The 18,228-nt window shown below is 40.6% G+C and overlaps 1 protein-coding gene across 2 annotated transcripts in view; it reads left to right on the top strand.

The window, feature by feature from the left end:
- Positions 1-11,054, top strand: part of hnf4a (hepatocyte nuclear factor 4, alpha) — a 40,480-nt gene extending 29,426 nt beyond the window's left edge. For both annotated transcript variants that reach the window (XM_061735162.1, XM_061735161.1), the window contains exons 6-10: positions 4,038-4,125; positions 4,248-4,400; positions 7,046-7,282; positions 8,627-8,749; positions 10,080-11,054. In XM_061735162.1, coding sequence (XP_061591146.1) covers positions 4,038-4,125; positions 4,248-4,400; positions 7,046-7,282; positions 8,627-8,749; positions 10,080-10,222 — 744 coding nt within the window. In that variant the 3' untranslated portion in view covers positions 10,223-11,054. The remainder of the gene's footprint in view (positions 1-4,037; positions 4,126-4,247; positions 4,401-7,045; positions 7,283-8,626; positions 8,750-10,079) is intronic.
- The last annotated feature ends 7,174 nt before the right edge of the window (positions 11,055-18,228 follow it).

Here is an 18,228-nt window from a genome sequence, read left to right on the forward strand (position 1 = left end):
GCGCTGGTCACTATAGACACGCTGGTCACTATAGACAAGCAGGTCACTATAGACAAGCTGGTCACTATAGACACGCTGGTCACTATAGACACGCTGGTCACTATAGACACGCTGGTCACTATAGACAAGCTGGTCATTATAGACACGCTGGTCACTATAGACACGCTGGTCACTATAGACGCGCTGGTCACTATAGACACGCTGGTCTTTATAGACACGCTGGTCACTATAGACACGCTGGTCACTATAGACACGCTGGTCACTATAGACACGCTGGTCACTATAGACACGCTGGTCACTATAGACAAGCTGGTCACTATAGACACGCTGGGCTTTATAGACACACTGGTCAATATAGACACGCTGGTCACTATAGACACGCTGGTCACTATAGACGCGCTGGTCACTATAGACACGCTGGTCACTATAGACACGCTGGGCTTTATAGACACGCTGGTCAATATAGACACGCTGGTCACTATAGACACGCTGGTCAATATAGACACGCTGGTCACTATAGACACGCTGGTCAATATAGACACGCTGGTCACTATAGACACGCTGGTCACTATAGACACGCTGGTCACTATAGACACGCTGGTCACTATAGACACGCTGGGCTTTATAGACACGCTGGTCAATATAGACACGCTGGTCACTATAGACACGCTGGTCACTATAGACACGCTGGTCACTGTAGACACGCTGGTCACTATAGACACGCTGGTCACTATAGACGCGCTGGTCACTATAGACACGCTGGTCACTATAGACACCCTGGTCACTATAGACACGCTGGTCACTATAGACACGCTGGTCACTATAGACACGCTGGTCACTATAGACACCCTGGTCACTATAGACACGCTGGTCACTATAGACACGCTGGTCATTGTAGACACGCTGGTCAATATAGACACGCTGGTCACTATAGACACGCTGGTCACTATAGACACGCTGGTCACTATAGACACACTGGTCACTATAGACACGCTGGTCACTATAGACACGCTGGTCACTATAGACACGCTGGTCATTGTAGACACGCTGGTCAATATAGACACGCTGGTCACTATAGACACGCTGGTCACTATAGACACGCTGGTCACTATAGACAAGCTGGTCACTATAGACACGCTGGTCACTATAGACACGCTGGTCACTATAGACAAGCTGGTCACTATAGACACGCTGGTCAATATAGACACGCTGGTCACTATAGACACGCTGGTCACTATAGACACGCTGGTCACTATAGACGTGCTGGTCACTATAGACACGCTGGTCACTATAGACACGCTGGTCATTGTAGACACGCTGGTCACTATAGACACGCTGGTCATTGTAGACACGCTGGTCAATATAGACACGCTGGTCACTATAGACACGCTGGTCACTATAGACACGCTGGTCATTGTAGACACGCTGGTCAATATAGACACGCTGGTCACTATAGACACGCTGGTCACTATAGACACGCTGGTCACTATAGACAAGCTGGTCACTATAGACACGCTGGTCACTATAGACACGCTGGTCACTATAGACACGCTGGTCACTATAGACAAGCTGGTCACTATAGACACGCTGGTCATTGTAGACACGCTGGTCAATATAGACGCGCTGGTCAATATAGACACACTGGTCACTATAGACAAGCTGGTCACTATAGACACGCTGGTCACTATAGACGTGCTGGTCACTATAGACACGCTGGTCACTATAGACACGCTGGTCATTGTAGACACGCTGGTCAATATAGACGCGCTGGTCAATATAGACACACTGGTCACTATAGACAAGCTGGTCACTATAGACACGCTGGTCACTATAGACACGCTGGTCACTATAGACAAGCTGGTCACTATAGACACGCTGGTCACTATAGACACGCTGGTCACTATAGACAAGCTGGTCACTATAGACACGCTGGTCTTTATAGACACGCTGGTCACTATAGACACACTGGGCTTTATAGACACGCTGGTCAATATAGACACGCTGGTCACTATAGACAAGCTGGTCACTATAGACACGCTGGTCACTATAGACAAGCTGGTCACTATAGACACGTTGGTCACTATAGACAAGCTGGTCACTATAGACACGCTGGTCACTATAGACAAGCTGGTCACTATAGACACGCTGGTCACTATAGACACGCTGGTCACTATAGACAAGCTGGTCACTATAGACACGCTGGTCACTATAGACAAGCTGGTCACTATAGACACGCTGGGCTTTATAGACACACTAGTCACTATAGACACGCTGGTCACTATAGACAAGCTGGTCACTATAGACAAGCTGGTCACTATAGACACGTTGGTCACTATAGACAAGCTGGTCACTATAGACACGCTGGTCACTATAGACAAGCTGGTCACTATAGACACGCTGGTCACTATAGACAAGCTGGTCACTATAGACACGCTGGTCACTATAGACAAGCTGGTCACTATAGACAAGCTGGTCACTATAGACACGTTGGTCACTATAGACACGTTGGTCACTATAGACACGCTGGTCACTATAGACACGCTGGTCACTATAGACACACTGGTCACTATAGACACGTTGGTCACTATAGACAAGCTGGTCACTATAGACACGCTGGTCACTATAGACACACTGGTCACTATAGACACGTTGGTCACTATAGACACGCTGGTCACTATAGACACACTGGTCACTATAGACACGTTGGTCACTATAGACAAGCTGGTCACTATAGACACACTGGTCACTATAGACACGCTGGTCACTATAGACACACTAGTCACTATAGACACGCTGGTCACTATAGACACGCTGGTCACTATAGACACGCTGGTCACTATAGACACGCTGGTCATTATAGACACGCTGGTCACTATAGACACGCTGGTCATTATAGACACGCTGGTCACTATAGACACGCTGGTCACTATAGACAAGCTGGTCATTATAGACACGCTGGTCACTATAGACACGCTGGTCACTATAGACACGCTGGTCACTATAAACACGCTGGTCACTCATCAACCAGTCCAGTCACAACCAGTGCTGGAGTCGAAGGGGGGTGAGGGGGGATGACATCCCTCCTTTCCATCCCTTATGTCGTTTCATCAATTAATGTGGTTTTACTGCTATTTCAACATTTAGAGTCATCACCAGAAAACAGCAGAAAAATAACTTATTTGACAATTTTCACCTGTTTCAAGTAAAGATTTATCTTCTTATTACAAGCAAAAAAAATCTTGTTCCACTGGCAGATTTTTCTACTTATTTCAAGTGAAAATCTACTTGAAACAGGTGAAAATTGTTGTTTTTTCCAGTGATGAGTCTTGTTTTAAGTGTAATGAGATTTTTTTTACTAAAATGAGACATTTTAACTAGAAATAAGACAAATATTCTTGTTAAGATTGTGAGTTTTTGCAGTGATCCATGTTACTTATCCTGTGAAGGACAGAGTCATATTGATAAGTTCAGAAAAGTGTTTTTTATTGTTGTGTTTTGATGTATTTGATGTAAGCCCAGTGGATATTTAAAGCTTACAGAAGGCTGCATTTAACTGCTGCTATGTCATTCCTGCAGTATTTCTGCAGCTGTTTTGGTCACTGCTATTATTTGTAATATATTATATTATTTGTAATCAGCACAAATTATTTGTCCCCATATGATCAAATCCACCATCCCCCCTGATTTTTTTTTACAACTCCAGTACTGGTCACAACTACAATGTGAGTTGCAAGAGCCCATGATTTTCCTCAAAATGTCTTCTTCCTCAATAAAGTGAAGCTTAGAAGAAGAAAAGCAGGACAGAAGAAAAAAACAGACCAAGGATAACAGGCCCCAGCGAGCTCCACACTCTTAAACTTTCAACCCGGGTGGTTAATGTATTTTAATCCTACGTTTAGGTTATGATGGGATGGTTTTAAAGTTATATCCGTTGACAAAAATGCAGAATGATTAACAGTGTGATCACCAGGACTTAGTAACTGATTTGCTGATTTGCAGTGTAGCTTGAGTCTCATGTCAGATCCTTCACTGTGCAGGTGGCTTTGCTGCGAGCTCATGCGGGAGAGCATCTCCTGCTCGGTGCTGCAAAGAGGTCCATGCTCTACAAGGACATCCTTTTATTAGGTAAAAGTCACACACAATGGGGTGTTTACATGCACATCATGCAAATGCTTGTCCTGTCATTCATTTTTAACAATAAAATAATATCAATAATGTTTTTTTTTTAAAATGTGCATCCCCTGTAGGAAATGACCACATTATTCCCAGAAACTGTCCAGAGCTGGAGGTCGGCAGGGTGGCCGTGAGAATCCTGGACGAGCTGGTTCTGCCTTTCCAAGAGCTTCAGATAGATGACAACGAATACGCCTGCTTGAAGGCCATCGTTTTCTTTGATCCAGGTATCAGCTTTGGACAAAACTTTTGGAATCTTCAAATTCCTCTTCAAGTCGACTGTGTTTCCATGCAGTCAATAACCCTTTTAAAACCCGAATATTGGCAATAACCCGAATTTGCACAGCCATGTAAACACCAATAACCCCTTTGAATAACCCAAATTTGCTCATATTCGGGTTTTTAAAAACCTGAATATGAGCCCTGGGTTACTCCTTTTTAAACCTGAATATTGGGTCATGTAAACACCAAACGGAATATCCCCATCAAACGGAACAGGAATTTGTTTTCTGCGCATGCTCTGTTCACAAGGAATCCTGGGGCCTCATTTATCAACCGTTCGTAGAAAAGGTTCTAAATTCTGTCGTAGGAATGAAATTTCGAATGCGTGTAAGTACAAAAAAATCTGGATTTATCAAACGTGCGGACACCAGTCAGCGATGAATAAATCCCACCTGTTCTTAACTGCCGTGCTCGTGCATAGTTAGCGTCTGTAGCAGTGTGAGTGCCACGGGGCCCCGACCGACAGGATGGAGAGGACACAGAGTTTCGTGCAGAACCCTTTTTATTATATCAAATCACCCAGTGCACAAGCACCTCACGCCAGCAGCTCCTCCGACCCCTCGCTGCTGTCCAGCTCTGCCTTATAAAGGCAGGCAGGGTGGAGAGCTGCAGCCACTCAGGCGGATGGGACACAGGTGCGCGTGTCCCATCAACCTCTCCACCCTGCCACAGCGTCACTTGCATTCAGAAACGCCTCCAATTGACCATATATGGAGCAACAACAGGAGGTTTTTTTTCTTTTCAAACTTCATTGAACAAAATTCTGTAGGGTTTACAACAAAAGGCAAATGAAACGAAACAATCAATTATCTACAGATATTCAACATTTGGGGGGGGTAAAAGTTAAGAAACAAAGACATCGTTTCATATAAGCTTTTGGCAATATCGTTTTTTTCACACATCAGTTTAAGAGACGCTAGTACAGTTTACATTCATTTTTCAGATGTACAATGGAGGGTTTGCTGTTATTCCATTTGCATTTATGTATGTGATATTTACCTAGTAAAATAATTATGTTGACCATGTTTGATATATTTTTTGGAAGATTATCCATATAAATTAAGATTTGGTTGGAGTCAAAAGCTCCTGCTTGGAGGTGCAAACACCAACAGAGCTGTTCTGCAGAATAAATGAGTGTTGCGTTCCTGCAGGCCACCGGGCAACGACGGGCAACAGAGACATAGTTGCATTGCAGATTATTTGTGCATTGATTGAATGAAATCCTTTCATGTTCACGTAACTGAATTTATTATGTGATGGTGCTTTTATTGCGATTTGGGTGCAATCTCTAGCTCCAATTGTGTTTGGGAATCCGGCGATGGCATGAAATCCTCGTTTAATTTCGACTTGGTGATGTGTGTATGGAAATTGGGTGTAAATTATGGCCAGAGAAATTATTGCATTCAACACTGTCTGCCGACATGATTCTGCTAGTGTCGGCTGTGAAATACGTCTCCAATCCCTCTCTGAAATGTTCCGGTGGTCAAACATCCCAGTGGACGGAGCTGGATGTGCACTGGGATGCGTTTGGTCTCTCGCTCCAACATAGGTTTATAAATCACGGCATAGATCCATCAGAATGTTTTTGGGGAAGCGCTACCTGCTGAGAAGCCGCTCCGTGCTCTCACTGAACAGATCACGCTCTTTGAAAACGCGCTCCCTCGGAGCGCACGGTCTCTAAATCCTCCAACAGTGCAAGATAAGCCATGGTACTTGTATTTTCTTTTCAGGTCGTCCTGCCAAAGCTGTCTTTTATAGCTTGTCACACCAATTATTCAAAATGTCTAAATTACTAATGGAGAATTTTATTACTTGGAGGAAACGGGGAACGTGTGTGAAGTTTGAGATCGCTGAACACTGTGACTCTTTTAATGGGTTCTATTTGTAGTTTCACTGTTCTACCACTAGGTTTTGTGTGTACGCATGGTCGGAGCTGTGCTTACATTTACATGCATTCCTGCGCACAGGTACATGTTGATAAATTCCAGACTTTGCGTGGGAATGTTCTTACGCACGCTTTACGCACATATCTGTGCGTACGAACGGTTGATAAATGAGGCCCCTGGTCTTTTGAGTCCAGGAAGTTCTTATAAACACGGAGAAACGCAAGACCACGCCACACTTTTGGAGTGTGGCGTGTCGCGCAACTTTTCTCTCACCTTCTTGTAAATCTTCTATCCCGGTACTTTCTAGCGTCTACAAATGCCAAAATGTTCATATCCTTCATTACATTTATGAAGTGATTAGTCTCCTCCTGGTCTTGTTTCTCCGTGTTTATAAGAACTTCCTGGACTCAAAAGACCAGGATTCCTTGCGAACAGAGCATGAGCAGAAAACAAATTCCTGTTCCGTTTGATGGGGATATTCCGTTTGGTGTTTACATGACCCAATATTCGGGTTTTAAAAGTAGAGTAATCCAGATGTCGAGTTATTCAAAAGGGTTTATTGGTGTTTACATGGCCGTGCAAAACCTGGTTATTGCTAATATTCAGGTTTTAAAAGGGTTATTGATGCATGGAAACACAGTCACTAACATAAGGTTCAAAAAGATTTCTCTTTGTAAAACCTCCTTATTTCTACTGACCCACAGATGCTAAAGGTCTGAGTGATCCGGGGAAGATCAAGCGGATGCGGTACCAGGTCCAGGTGAGCCTGGAGGATTACATCAACGACCGGCAGTACGACTCCCGGGGCCGGTTTGGGGAACTCCTGCTGCTGCTGCCGACGCTACAGAGCATCACCTGGCAGATGATCGAGCAGATCCAGTTCGTCAAACTCTTTGGCATGGCCAAGATTGATAACCTGCTGCAAGAAATGCTCCTCGGAGGTGAGCACACAGTCTCACTCCTTTACTTTTTAAATGATGTACCATATTTTCCGCACTATAAGGCGCACCTTCAATGAATGACGTATTTTAAAACTTTCCACATATAAGGCGCACTAAATATCTGGTAAAATACCGTACTATAGTGGCTGAAGTTGAGTTAAGTTTCTACCTAATGGAGCTGCGCTACAGGAAATTCTACAAAATCCTACAGCAAATGCAAAAACAAAACCAAGAAGAAAAGTAAGGTATGTCAAACTTTATTAACAAAATAAAAACCAGCTTTGCTCCGTCTCGTCAAAGTCGCCATTATGCGAGTCAGCGTCGCTGCTATTGTCTTGAACGTCGACGATTCCTGACGTTTTTAGCGCCGTTACTTCAGCGACACCAACTACATTACCCACAATCCCCCTGACTACAGTAACAGAAATTACTGTAAAGATCATATATAAGGCGCACTGCATTATAAGGCGCACTGCCGGTTTTTGAGAAAATTAAAGGCTTTTAGGTGCACTTTATAGTGCGGAAAATACGGTATTAGGACACTTATAACAGCATCTGGAAAAACCTGCACGTACAAGCACACATCAACACTGACAACCTGCCTAGTTACTGTATATTTACAGTTTACAATTAAAACTCCAGAATGTATATGGGTCAATGACGAATAAGGATTTTCAACAGGTCAATTTTAAAATAATAAAAAAAAGAATATCTATTGCAGTAGTTCAAACATTAAGAATGTTGTGTACACATAAATTCATATAAAACTTTTAAATTAAGTGATTTCAGAGTTTTTTGTCAAGATGAATTGGCACTAGCCTTAAAAAAGGTCATGTGGTGCAACCATGATTCATATTAAAATAAATTAATTTCCTTAACATCTTGACTTCTTTTTTTTTACAAGTTTTCAGTATTATACAAAAATGGTTGTTTTTTTAAATGATATTTCATAAAATTGACATCAGTCAAACTTTGTTTGTATATTATGATGGAAATATTAATACAAATGTGTTGCGATCTTACACACTACAAGACAGTTCAGAAATCATGCCAGATAGAAGAAGATTGATTTAAATACATTTAGAGTGATTTCAAAAAAGTTTTCAAAACCAGAGTCCTGGTCGGACGGTCGCACCACATCACATTTTGATGCTTAAAACAACAACAAAATCCCAAATAACTAGTATTTTTTGTAAAATTCAAGTGAGTCCATATGTGGGACAGGTAGGTCATATATCTGGTATTTTTTTATCCATTTAAACCTTTTTTGAATTGAAAAAAAATCTGTTTTTCAGAAAATATAGGAGTCACGTCATTGACCCATGTGTATATTTTCTTTACTAGGTTCTGCTAACGAAGCGCCGCACGCGCCGCACTCTCTGCACCCTCACCTGGTCCAGGAGCACCTCAGCAGCAACGTCATCGTGGCCAGCAACATGCCAACGCCCATCCATAACGGTCAAATCTGTAAGTACAAATCATTATTTTTGCAATTACTGATGCATGTCATTACTCATTTGTCTCTGGACTAAACAACAGTGTTTTTGTTTATTTGTTTGTGTATGCTTTACAAGTGAAAGGAATTGGTCAAAGTGATCCGAATCATTTATCTAAGTTAACAGTAATCAGTTATATTAAATCTCTAATTTTCCTCATTCAGTTCCATGTGCAGCCCGGTCAAGCAGCTTGAAGGGAAAACAAGCTTGGCAGAATAATCCTTTAAATTCTTCATGGGAAATAATCTGGCTTACTTTGTCAAAGAAAACTCCTGTTATTCTGTTTTAGCACGGTTAATACGCTGAGAAATTTCTAGAAGGCACTCATTTCTCATCTGTGAATTATGTTCTCCAAACATGAATAATGTAGAGTGGTAAATATGCTGATACAGGTGTATTACAGGTGTATTTTCTGAACGATGTGGGAGTGATGTTTGGGTCACAGTTTGTTGCACTTTATCCATTTATTGTTTTAATTGCTTTTGTGTTTTTATACTGTGCTTTTTATACTTATGTATTCCTCTTATTTTGATAGCTTCCTTTGCACTTTGGTGGGAACATCCTAACCAATCTCATTGTAACCTGAGCACAATGACATTGACTAAGTTTACATGCAGTCAAAATTGGGATATTGCTAATATTCCGGTTACTGAAACATTCAGAATATTCCGTTTACATGGTAATTAATCATTTGGGATATCTGGATCAAACCAGCGACGCACGGAGAACGTGATGACGCAATTCCCGTCATTTCTGCTTCTTCTTCCTGTATCCAAATTCAAAACAAATGCTGCTTCGCACAACTTTTCTCTCACCTTCTTGTAAATCTTCTATCCCGGTACTTTCTAGCGTCTACAAATGCAGAAATGTTCATATCCTTCATTACATTTATGAAGTGATTAGTCTCCTCCTGGTCTTGGTTTCTCCGTGTTTATAAGAACTTCCTGGACTCAAAAGACCAGGATTCCTTGTGAACAGAGCATGTGCAGAAAACTAATTCCTGTTCCGTTTCATGGGGATATTCTGTTTGGTGTTTACATGACCCAATATTCAGGTTTTAAAAGGAGTAACCCAGGGCTCATATTCGGGTTTTTCAAAACCAAAATATGAGCAAAATTCTGGTTATTCAAAGGGGTTATTGGTGTTTACATGGCCGTGCAAATTCGGGTTATTGCCAATATTCGGGTTTTAAAAGGGTTATTGATGCATGGAAACGCAGTCAATAAATTCTATTCTATTCTATTCTAAACAGCGGCTCTGCCCCTAACTTGCCCCCGTGTGTTTGTTTTTCTGCTCTCCAGCCACTCCTGAGACCCCGATCCCGTCCCCGCCGGCTGCCACCAGCTCTGAACATTATAAAATGCCTCAGGGCGTCATCGCCACCGTGCCCAAGCAGCAAACCTCCGTCCCGCAGCCAACCATCACCAAGCAAGAGGCCATATAACAACTCTCAGAAGAATTATTGCTTCAGCGTTTTTATTGTTTTCAGCCAGGGTCTTTATATGAACGGTTATACACAAGCAGCATTGAAGGTGTTATCTTTAAGATTAAAGTAGCTAAGTATGTAACAAGTTCCTTATAGACAGCCTTCAGGGATGCATTTGTACATATTTTAAATGTGATACTGAGCTCCATGGCTCCATGAAGGCCAGTAAAATTCTATTCTGTGAGTCTGAATCTGTCCATTGTTGTAAATCTAGTTCATCATTGGATAACGTCACTGAGACTTATGCTAGACGTGGTGATATAATCAGGCGAGTATTTTTAAATGTTACAACAAGTCTTAATATGTCACGCATTTAGTGTTGCAGTGGGTTTTTTTGTTTGTTTGTTTTTTAAGTTTAATAGTGACAAAACAACTCAGAAAGAAAGTTAAAGGAAAGCCCTTGGGTGAGTTCAGCTGCATGGAGCTCTCGCAAATATTTTGTGACAAAACCTTTGTACAGTATATCTGTGGTTTGTTATATGCACTACTGTACGCTTTTTTTTAAGAGAGAAATTTAGAGTATACATGTTGAAATTTACACTAAGAAAACTCGGTACACATTACACCAGCAGCCACTTTTTAAAAGTCCCAGGCAGACGTGCTGAGGAAGCTCCCAATGACATATTGTGTTGCTTTTTAAAATATATATATTGTACTTTTTGGTTAGTATTTTTGCCTCGGTTTGATGAAATGAAATGTGCCTTGTAACCTGTACTGCCTTACGAAACCAGGCAATGTTTTGTCTTACAATGTGAAAATTACTAAATAAATCTTAATTTTTATTTTTAAACTTTTTCCGGAGGTTATATTTTAGTGGAATCATAAATCATAAAATGCTGGTGGAAAAATAAAACAGGTCCAACGTGGCAGCATTGCCCGGTCACTGGTGAACTGATAAAGTGTCATAAACCGTTCTAGATAATCGCACAGACAGAAACTTCAAAGACTCATTTGTGAACTCTTTACTGGAAAAGGGTTTGCAGCATTTAGAATGAAAGCATTCACCTCAGCACAACTGGGACTCATCATCCACAAGGGAAAGACCAAGATCCTCAAGATCAATTCAATTCAATTCAATTCAATTCAATTTTATTTATATAGCGTCTAATACAACAAAAGTTGTCTCTAGACGCTTTCCAGAGACCCAGAACATGAACATAAACCTGGACCAGGACCTGGATCATAAAGGGGGACCCTCCTGCCAAGGGCCAGACTGGGGGTCGGGGACGTCAGCAACACACAGCAGGCAGGTGGAAGCGGCAACGGGATGACCGGGGGTGGGGACAGCAGGCAGGTGGAAGCAGCAACGGGATGACCAGGGGTGGGGACCGCAGGCCAGCATGCAGCTCCCGAAGCTCCGGCCCAATCAGCAAGCCCCAGGTTGGGGTGCAGGGTCTGGGAAAGGTTGAGAAGGGGCAGGGCCAGGGAGAGGAGTCTTGACGGACAAATCTCTCCCCTGCCTGACCGGGCCACTGGCAGAGGATGCTGCACCATGTACAAAAATGTAGCCAACGCAATCACGCTGGAGGGGGAAGCACTGGAAGAAATCGAATCATTCACCTACCCCAGTGTAATTGACAAAGAGGGTGGCACAGACGCAGACGTGAAAGCATGAACCAGGAAAGCACGTGCAGCATTCGTACAACTACGGAACATCTGGAACTCCAAAGAACTTACCACCAAAACTAAAGTCAGATTCTTTAACACCAATGTCAAGGCAGTACTCCTATACAGAGCAGAAACATGGAGAACTACAGCTGCTGCCACCAAGAAAATACAGGTCTTTATTAACAGCTGCCTGAGGAAGATCCTCCACATCCGATGGCCAGACACCATCAGCAACACTGAACTCTGGGGGAGAACAAACCAGCTGCCTGCGGAAGAAGAAATTAAGAAACGCCGATGGCGCTGGATAGGCCATACCCTGCGAAAGCCCACAAATTCCATCATTAGACAAGCCCTTAAATGGAACCCACAGGGAAAGCGGAAAAGGGGTTGCCCAAGAAACAACTGGAGCAGAGAACTGGACACCAACACCATGAAGATGAACTGGACCCAACTGGAGAAAACGGCTCAAGACAGAGATGCCTGGAGATCGCTTGTTGACGGCCTATGCCCCAGAAGGGGTAGTAAGCGTAAGTAAGTAAGTAAGTAGGTAACGTGGCAGCATTGCCCGGTCACTGGTGAACTGATAAAGTGTCATAAAGCCGTCCTAGATAATCGCACAGACAGAAACTTCAAAGACTCATTTGTGAACTCTTTACTTGAAAAAGGTGGAATTAAAGCATTCAGGAAGTTCAAAGGAACTTTTTTAAACACAAAAAGGTAAAAGAAGGAAAACATTTACCGGTATAATTCTCAACATTTCTCAGTGAGCAATCAAGCCTGAAGAATATGCACTGATACAAATATTGTGCTTGATCTACTTAAAAAAAATAAGTCAACTTTTTGCATGAGATTATTATGTAGATCAAGAAAGACTAGTCTTTGTATAAACTACTTAATTTTATGTATGTAAATAATACATTTTGCAAGTACAGTCAACTTAATTGTGTTAAGTTTACTTTGTCAAAATTAAGTTGACTTTAAAAAGAAAAAAAAGAAAAAAAGGAAAAAAGAAAAAAGGAAAAAAGAGAAAAGGGAAGTACTTGGTGAAAAAACTACTCAAGTACTGAGTAACTGTTGAGTAACGTCTGATTTATTTTTTTAACACAACCATTCAAACAGACAAAAAACTAAATAATCATCTTCAGGCAAATTAAATCAATAAAATAATAAAATAAATGACAATTAATAAAAAATAGCATAAATTAAAATAATCTTAAAGTAAATTCAAGTACTTTAATAAACAATAAAATAAATAAAATAATAACAGAATAAAAAAATAAACTAAGCACAAGTAGCACAAAATGTCCAGCCTTTGTACTTTTCTTTTTTAACCAGGCAGAACTAGAACAAACATGAACTCATAGAAACTCTGTGTGTGTTTGAGTCTGTGTAAATGTGACAAAACATGCAAAAACAAACATTTTTCCCAAAGAATCAATTCAATTCAATTCAATTCAATTTTATTTATATAGCGTCTAATACAACAGATGTTGTCTCTAGACGCTTTCCAGAGACCCAGAACATGAACATAAACATAAACATAAACATAAACAAACATAAACCCCCGAGCAGTTATTACATAAACAATGGCAGGTAGGGAGGGAAGAAACCTTGAGCAGGACCAGGATCATAAGGGGGGACCCTCCTGCCGAAGGCCAGACTGGGGGAGTCAGGGACGTCAGCAGCAGACAGCAGGCAGGTGGAAGCAGCAGCGGGATGACCCGGGGAGGGGGGGGGGGGGGCGTCAGCAGCACACAACAGTCATGTGGAAGCAGCAGCGGGATGACCAGAGGGGGGAGAGGGGGGGGGGGGGGGAGGGGGGGGGGGGGGGGGGGGGATTGCAGGCAGGCGGAAGCAGCAACAGCAGACATCCACGTAGGCAGGTGGAAGCAGCAACGGGATGACCGGGGATTGGGGGGGGGGCCGGGAACACAGGCCAGAACGCAGCTCCCGAGGCTCCAGCCTGCAAACATGCACAAAAGAGAAAAAAGGGGGGCCAGCACAAGAAACTACTGGAACAATGGACAAAAATGATAGCTATGAGATATTTATAATAAATAAAAATGGTAATGGAGAAGAGAGGCAGGGAAAAGGAGAGGAGAAGAAGGGTGAGAGGCACCGCCCAGTGGATCATGTCGGTGCCCCCCTGCAGCATAAGCCTATAGCAGCATATCTACCACGAAGCTGTATTTGAGACTAACTATTATAGTCTTGTTCTATAGCTGCAACTATGACTACTGACTCTAACACACTAGAGTTTACACTACCTAGAGATTTACCAACACCAGCTAGAGGTTTACTAAACACTAACTATAGGCTTTACTAAACAGAAAGGTTTTAAGTTTAGTTTTAAAGGTGGAGGTGGTGTCAGCCTCCTTAACCCAGATTGGAAGTTGGTTCCATAGTAATGGTGCCTGATAGCAGAACGCCCGCCCTCCAAATCTACATTTGGATACTCTAGGAACTACGAGTAAACCTGCACCCTGGGAGCGGAGAGCTCGGCCAGGAACATAAGGCACTATCAGGTCTTGTAAATAATGCGGAGCTAAGCCGTTTTGGGCTTAGCTCCGCAGTATTTACTGATCTTTAAGATCTTTAATATTAAGATTCCCAGAATATTCTAATTTTTTTAGATAGAATATTGGAGTTTTCTTAAGCTGTAAGCCATGATCAGCAATATTAAAATAATAAAAGGCTTGCAATATTTCAGTTGATTTGTAATGAATCCAGAATGGATGACATTTTTGCATTACAGAAAATAAAGGACTTTATCACAATATTCTAATTTTCTGAGACAGTCCTGTAGTTACAATGTATAATTTATGCGTATGGAGACAGACAATCTATCCTTGATTTTTTTGTTTTTCTTTCTTTGTGATAATAACTAAGTAATTGTGCAGACCATCGGTTATTAAATTTCAATTTAGTTTTGAGGGAGGGGCAGGTAGAATAAGATTTTCTGCTCCTTTCTGGTTATGGAATATGCTTTTGATTGTGTTGTCATTTTACTTGTTTGTTTTTTTTGTTTGCATATTTCCATGATCGGAATAAATAAAAATGAAATTAAATGAAATTTAGGTTGCTTCAAAACTGTGACTTTGTCTCCTGGCTGACTCTGAAGGAACTCTGATCTCCGTCAACGTGCCCTACATAAACTCAAATTAGTTTTAGAAGGGCCCCCACTTTACATGACAGGCTGGTGTCTAGCCATCTCTCTGCTTCAGATAAAACTTGGCTTCATCGTCCAGTTAAGGGGACTTTTATATGTGGCTTGTGCAAACATTGTGCCAATATCAAAGAATGTAAACAATTCAGTGACTTTAAGACTAACAAGGTTTATGACATCAAGTCATTCATTAATTGTAATGCCATGTTTGTTGTCTACCGATTGTCTTGTAGCTGTGGTTGTTTTTATATCGGCCGCACTAAGCGTAGTTTGAAAGACAGAGTTTCTGAGCATAAGCTTTTTATATTTGAAGAAGATTGCCTTGGATTTTTCTTCCTTTTTGATATCCTTTTTCCCACCAAAGAGCACCTTCGTCACACGACTTAGATGAACCTTCTGAGCACTCTGGACTTTCTTTTTTGTTTAGTATTCTGTTACAATGGAAAACAGATAAAATAAACTATTAAGTAGTGAAACTTTCACACATAAATTACACTCAGAATATTTGCTCCCTTTAGAGTTTAGGAAGCTGTTCAGTTTGAGCAAGGTGGGCCATAAAAAGTGTAATTTTCCCTGAACTAAAACAAGATGTGCAAAAATAACAGTTTTAATTCACCTTTAAAAGTGAATAAATGACCCATGAATCTGCCCCTGTTGGTCCTGGCATTCCTAACTTTAAAGAGCTCATGATCATTCACACACGATCATTGATAAATGTTGTGGTGGTTGCACATTCTGGTGTCTGCCAGAACACGCCAGTATTACTGTTAGACAATTCAAATGAATATCAACAGACTGGTAGAGGTGTTGATAAGTTCTCATGGAGAGTAGACGTGAATAGCCGCCATCTGCAGGAGAGTGGGGTCACTACGCCCACTCTGCCCCCTCACTCTGGACTGTTAATATTGAAAAAACTACAATTTATAACCAACAACCAGTACTCCAGTTGTAAAAGAAAATCAGGGGGGATGGTGGATTTTATCATATGGGGACAGATAATTTGTGCTGATTACAAATAATATAATATATTACAAATAATAGCAGTGACCAAAACAGCTGCAGAAATACTGCAGGAATGACATAGCAGCAGTTAAATGCAGCCTTCTGTAAGCTTTAAATATCCACTGGGCTTACATCAAATACATCAAAACACAACAATAAAAAACACTTTTCTGAACTTATCAATATGACTCTGTCCTTCACAGGATAAGTAACATGGATCACTGCAAAAACTCACAATCTTAACAAGAATATTTGTCTTATTTCTAGTTAAAATGTCTCATTTTAGTAAAACAATCTCATTGCACTTAAAACAAGACTCATCACTGGAAAAAACAACAATTTTCACCTGTTTCAAGTAGATTTTCACTTGAAATAAGTAGAAAAATCTGCCAGTGGAACAAGATTTTTTTTGCTTGTAATAAGAAGATAAATCTTGTCCCACTGGCAGATTTTTCTACTTATTTCAAGTGAAAATTTACTTGAAACAGGTGAGAATTGTCAAATAAGTTATTTTTCTGGTGTTATTTTTCTGGTGATGACTCTAAATGTTGAAATAGCAGTAAAACCACATTCATTGATGAAATGACATAAGGGATGGAAAGGAGGGATGGATGTTTTACAGGGGGGGATGATTTGGACCATTTTTATTTCAGGGGGGGATGATTTTGATCGTTTTTATTTCAGGGGGGATGATTTGGACAGTTTTTATTTCAGGGGGGAAGCGTTCTACGTGAATAACCATTTGATTTCAGATTTGACTTGAATTAAATTAAATTAAGTAACCTTTGAAATCTATCTTTCCAATATTGGCATGTTTCACTTTATTTGTTTCACTATTTCTTTTCAAATATTTGCCCTAAAACATTATTCTTATGATTACTTAAAGTCTTTAAAGGACAATAGGTCAAATCCTTGTGAGCTGAGAAATTAATTTCTGATTATTTTTTATTAAAATGATATTGTAACAGGGTTTAAACTATAGAGTAACAGGGTTCCCTAAAGTCACAGGGTGGAATGGCCACCTTACTTTTGATTATAGATGATCACATAAACATGTAAAAGATGCTCAAGACCACCGGAATATGGAGCTAGAAATGTGTCAAAAGTCACAAATGCACAGACCGATTCACAGGGCAATTCACACATGCGTAGGACAAGATACACACATGTATTTCTGATGCAGACACATTTATAGGTTATATATAACCTGGTTTAAACGGTTTTTGGTCTGTTGATTTTGCTGCATTTGTGTGTGAATTTTAAGCCCTGATTTGCCTAAATTCACAAATGTCTTTTTGTAAACCCGGAATGATCTGCAGCTAATCAGATATCTTCCTTGGAAGAGAAGACATTCCTTTGCTCTAAGCATGCTGTTGGGAAACTCACTGATGATGTCAGATACACTATGTCATGTGACTCATCTTCTTAAATGTGTTGAATTTACACGCAATTTACAATTGAATCCTTCACGCTCACAAAGAGACGGTATTCATGTGTATGAAATCTCAAACCGTGGGTGTGTGACGTGTGGATATTGGCTACTTTGTGATTGTGCCGAAGGAATAAATTAAAACCCTGGACAGGAGAAAACATATTTTTTTGAAAAAAATGTATTCAAGGGAAGAAAATCCATCAAGAAACGAATGTTTTTTTTTATGAAACTTTATTTTTCAATTTCAAAAAATACAATAACATTAAAATAAATGGCAGACATCATTCAATAATATAAGAACACAAACATACATAGGCATCATCATAGTCCAAAAAATAAAAAATGATTCCCTTCACAAAAAAAAACTACAATAAAGTGAAAGTAGAACAATTCCACTAAACATAATAGGAAGGAAATACATTCAGATATCACTAAACATTTCTTTTATGAGGTTGACAGTGCAATTACAATTCTTGTTATTAATCAATTGTATCGTCTCAAAATACATTTTAAAATCAACTTTAAAGGGAACTAAGGATGGACAGGATTTGGAGAATTTTGCCTTATGAATGTGAAATTTAGCAATAAGATGTTCACATTCATAAAACAAATGTATGATGGTCTCTTCGTCATGTTTACAAAATACACATCAAAATTTGGATACTTCTGCAAAACTTTGTATCATCATCACATGAGTGTGTCTGCTGTAAAAGAATTAATTCTGCATTTGAGCGTCTACAAAACAAAAAAATAGCT

Source organism: Cololabis saira, chromosome 12 (genome assembly GCF_033807715.1).
Source record: "Cololabis saira isolate AMF1-May2022 chromosome 12, fColSai1.1, whole genome shotgun sequence".
In the NCBI taxonomy this organism is placed as follows: domain Eukaryota; kingdom Metazoa; phylum Chordata; class Actinopteri; order Beloniformes; family Belonidae; genus Cololabis; species Cololabis saira.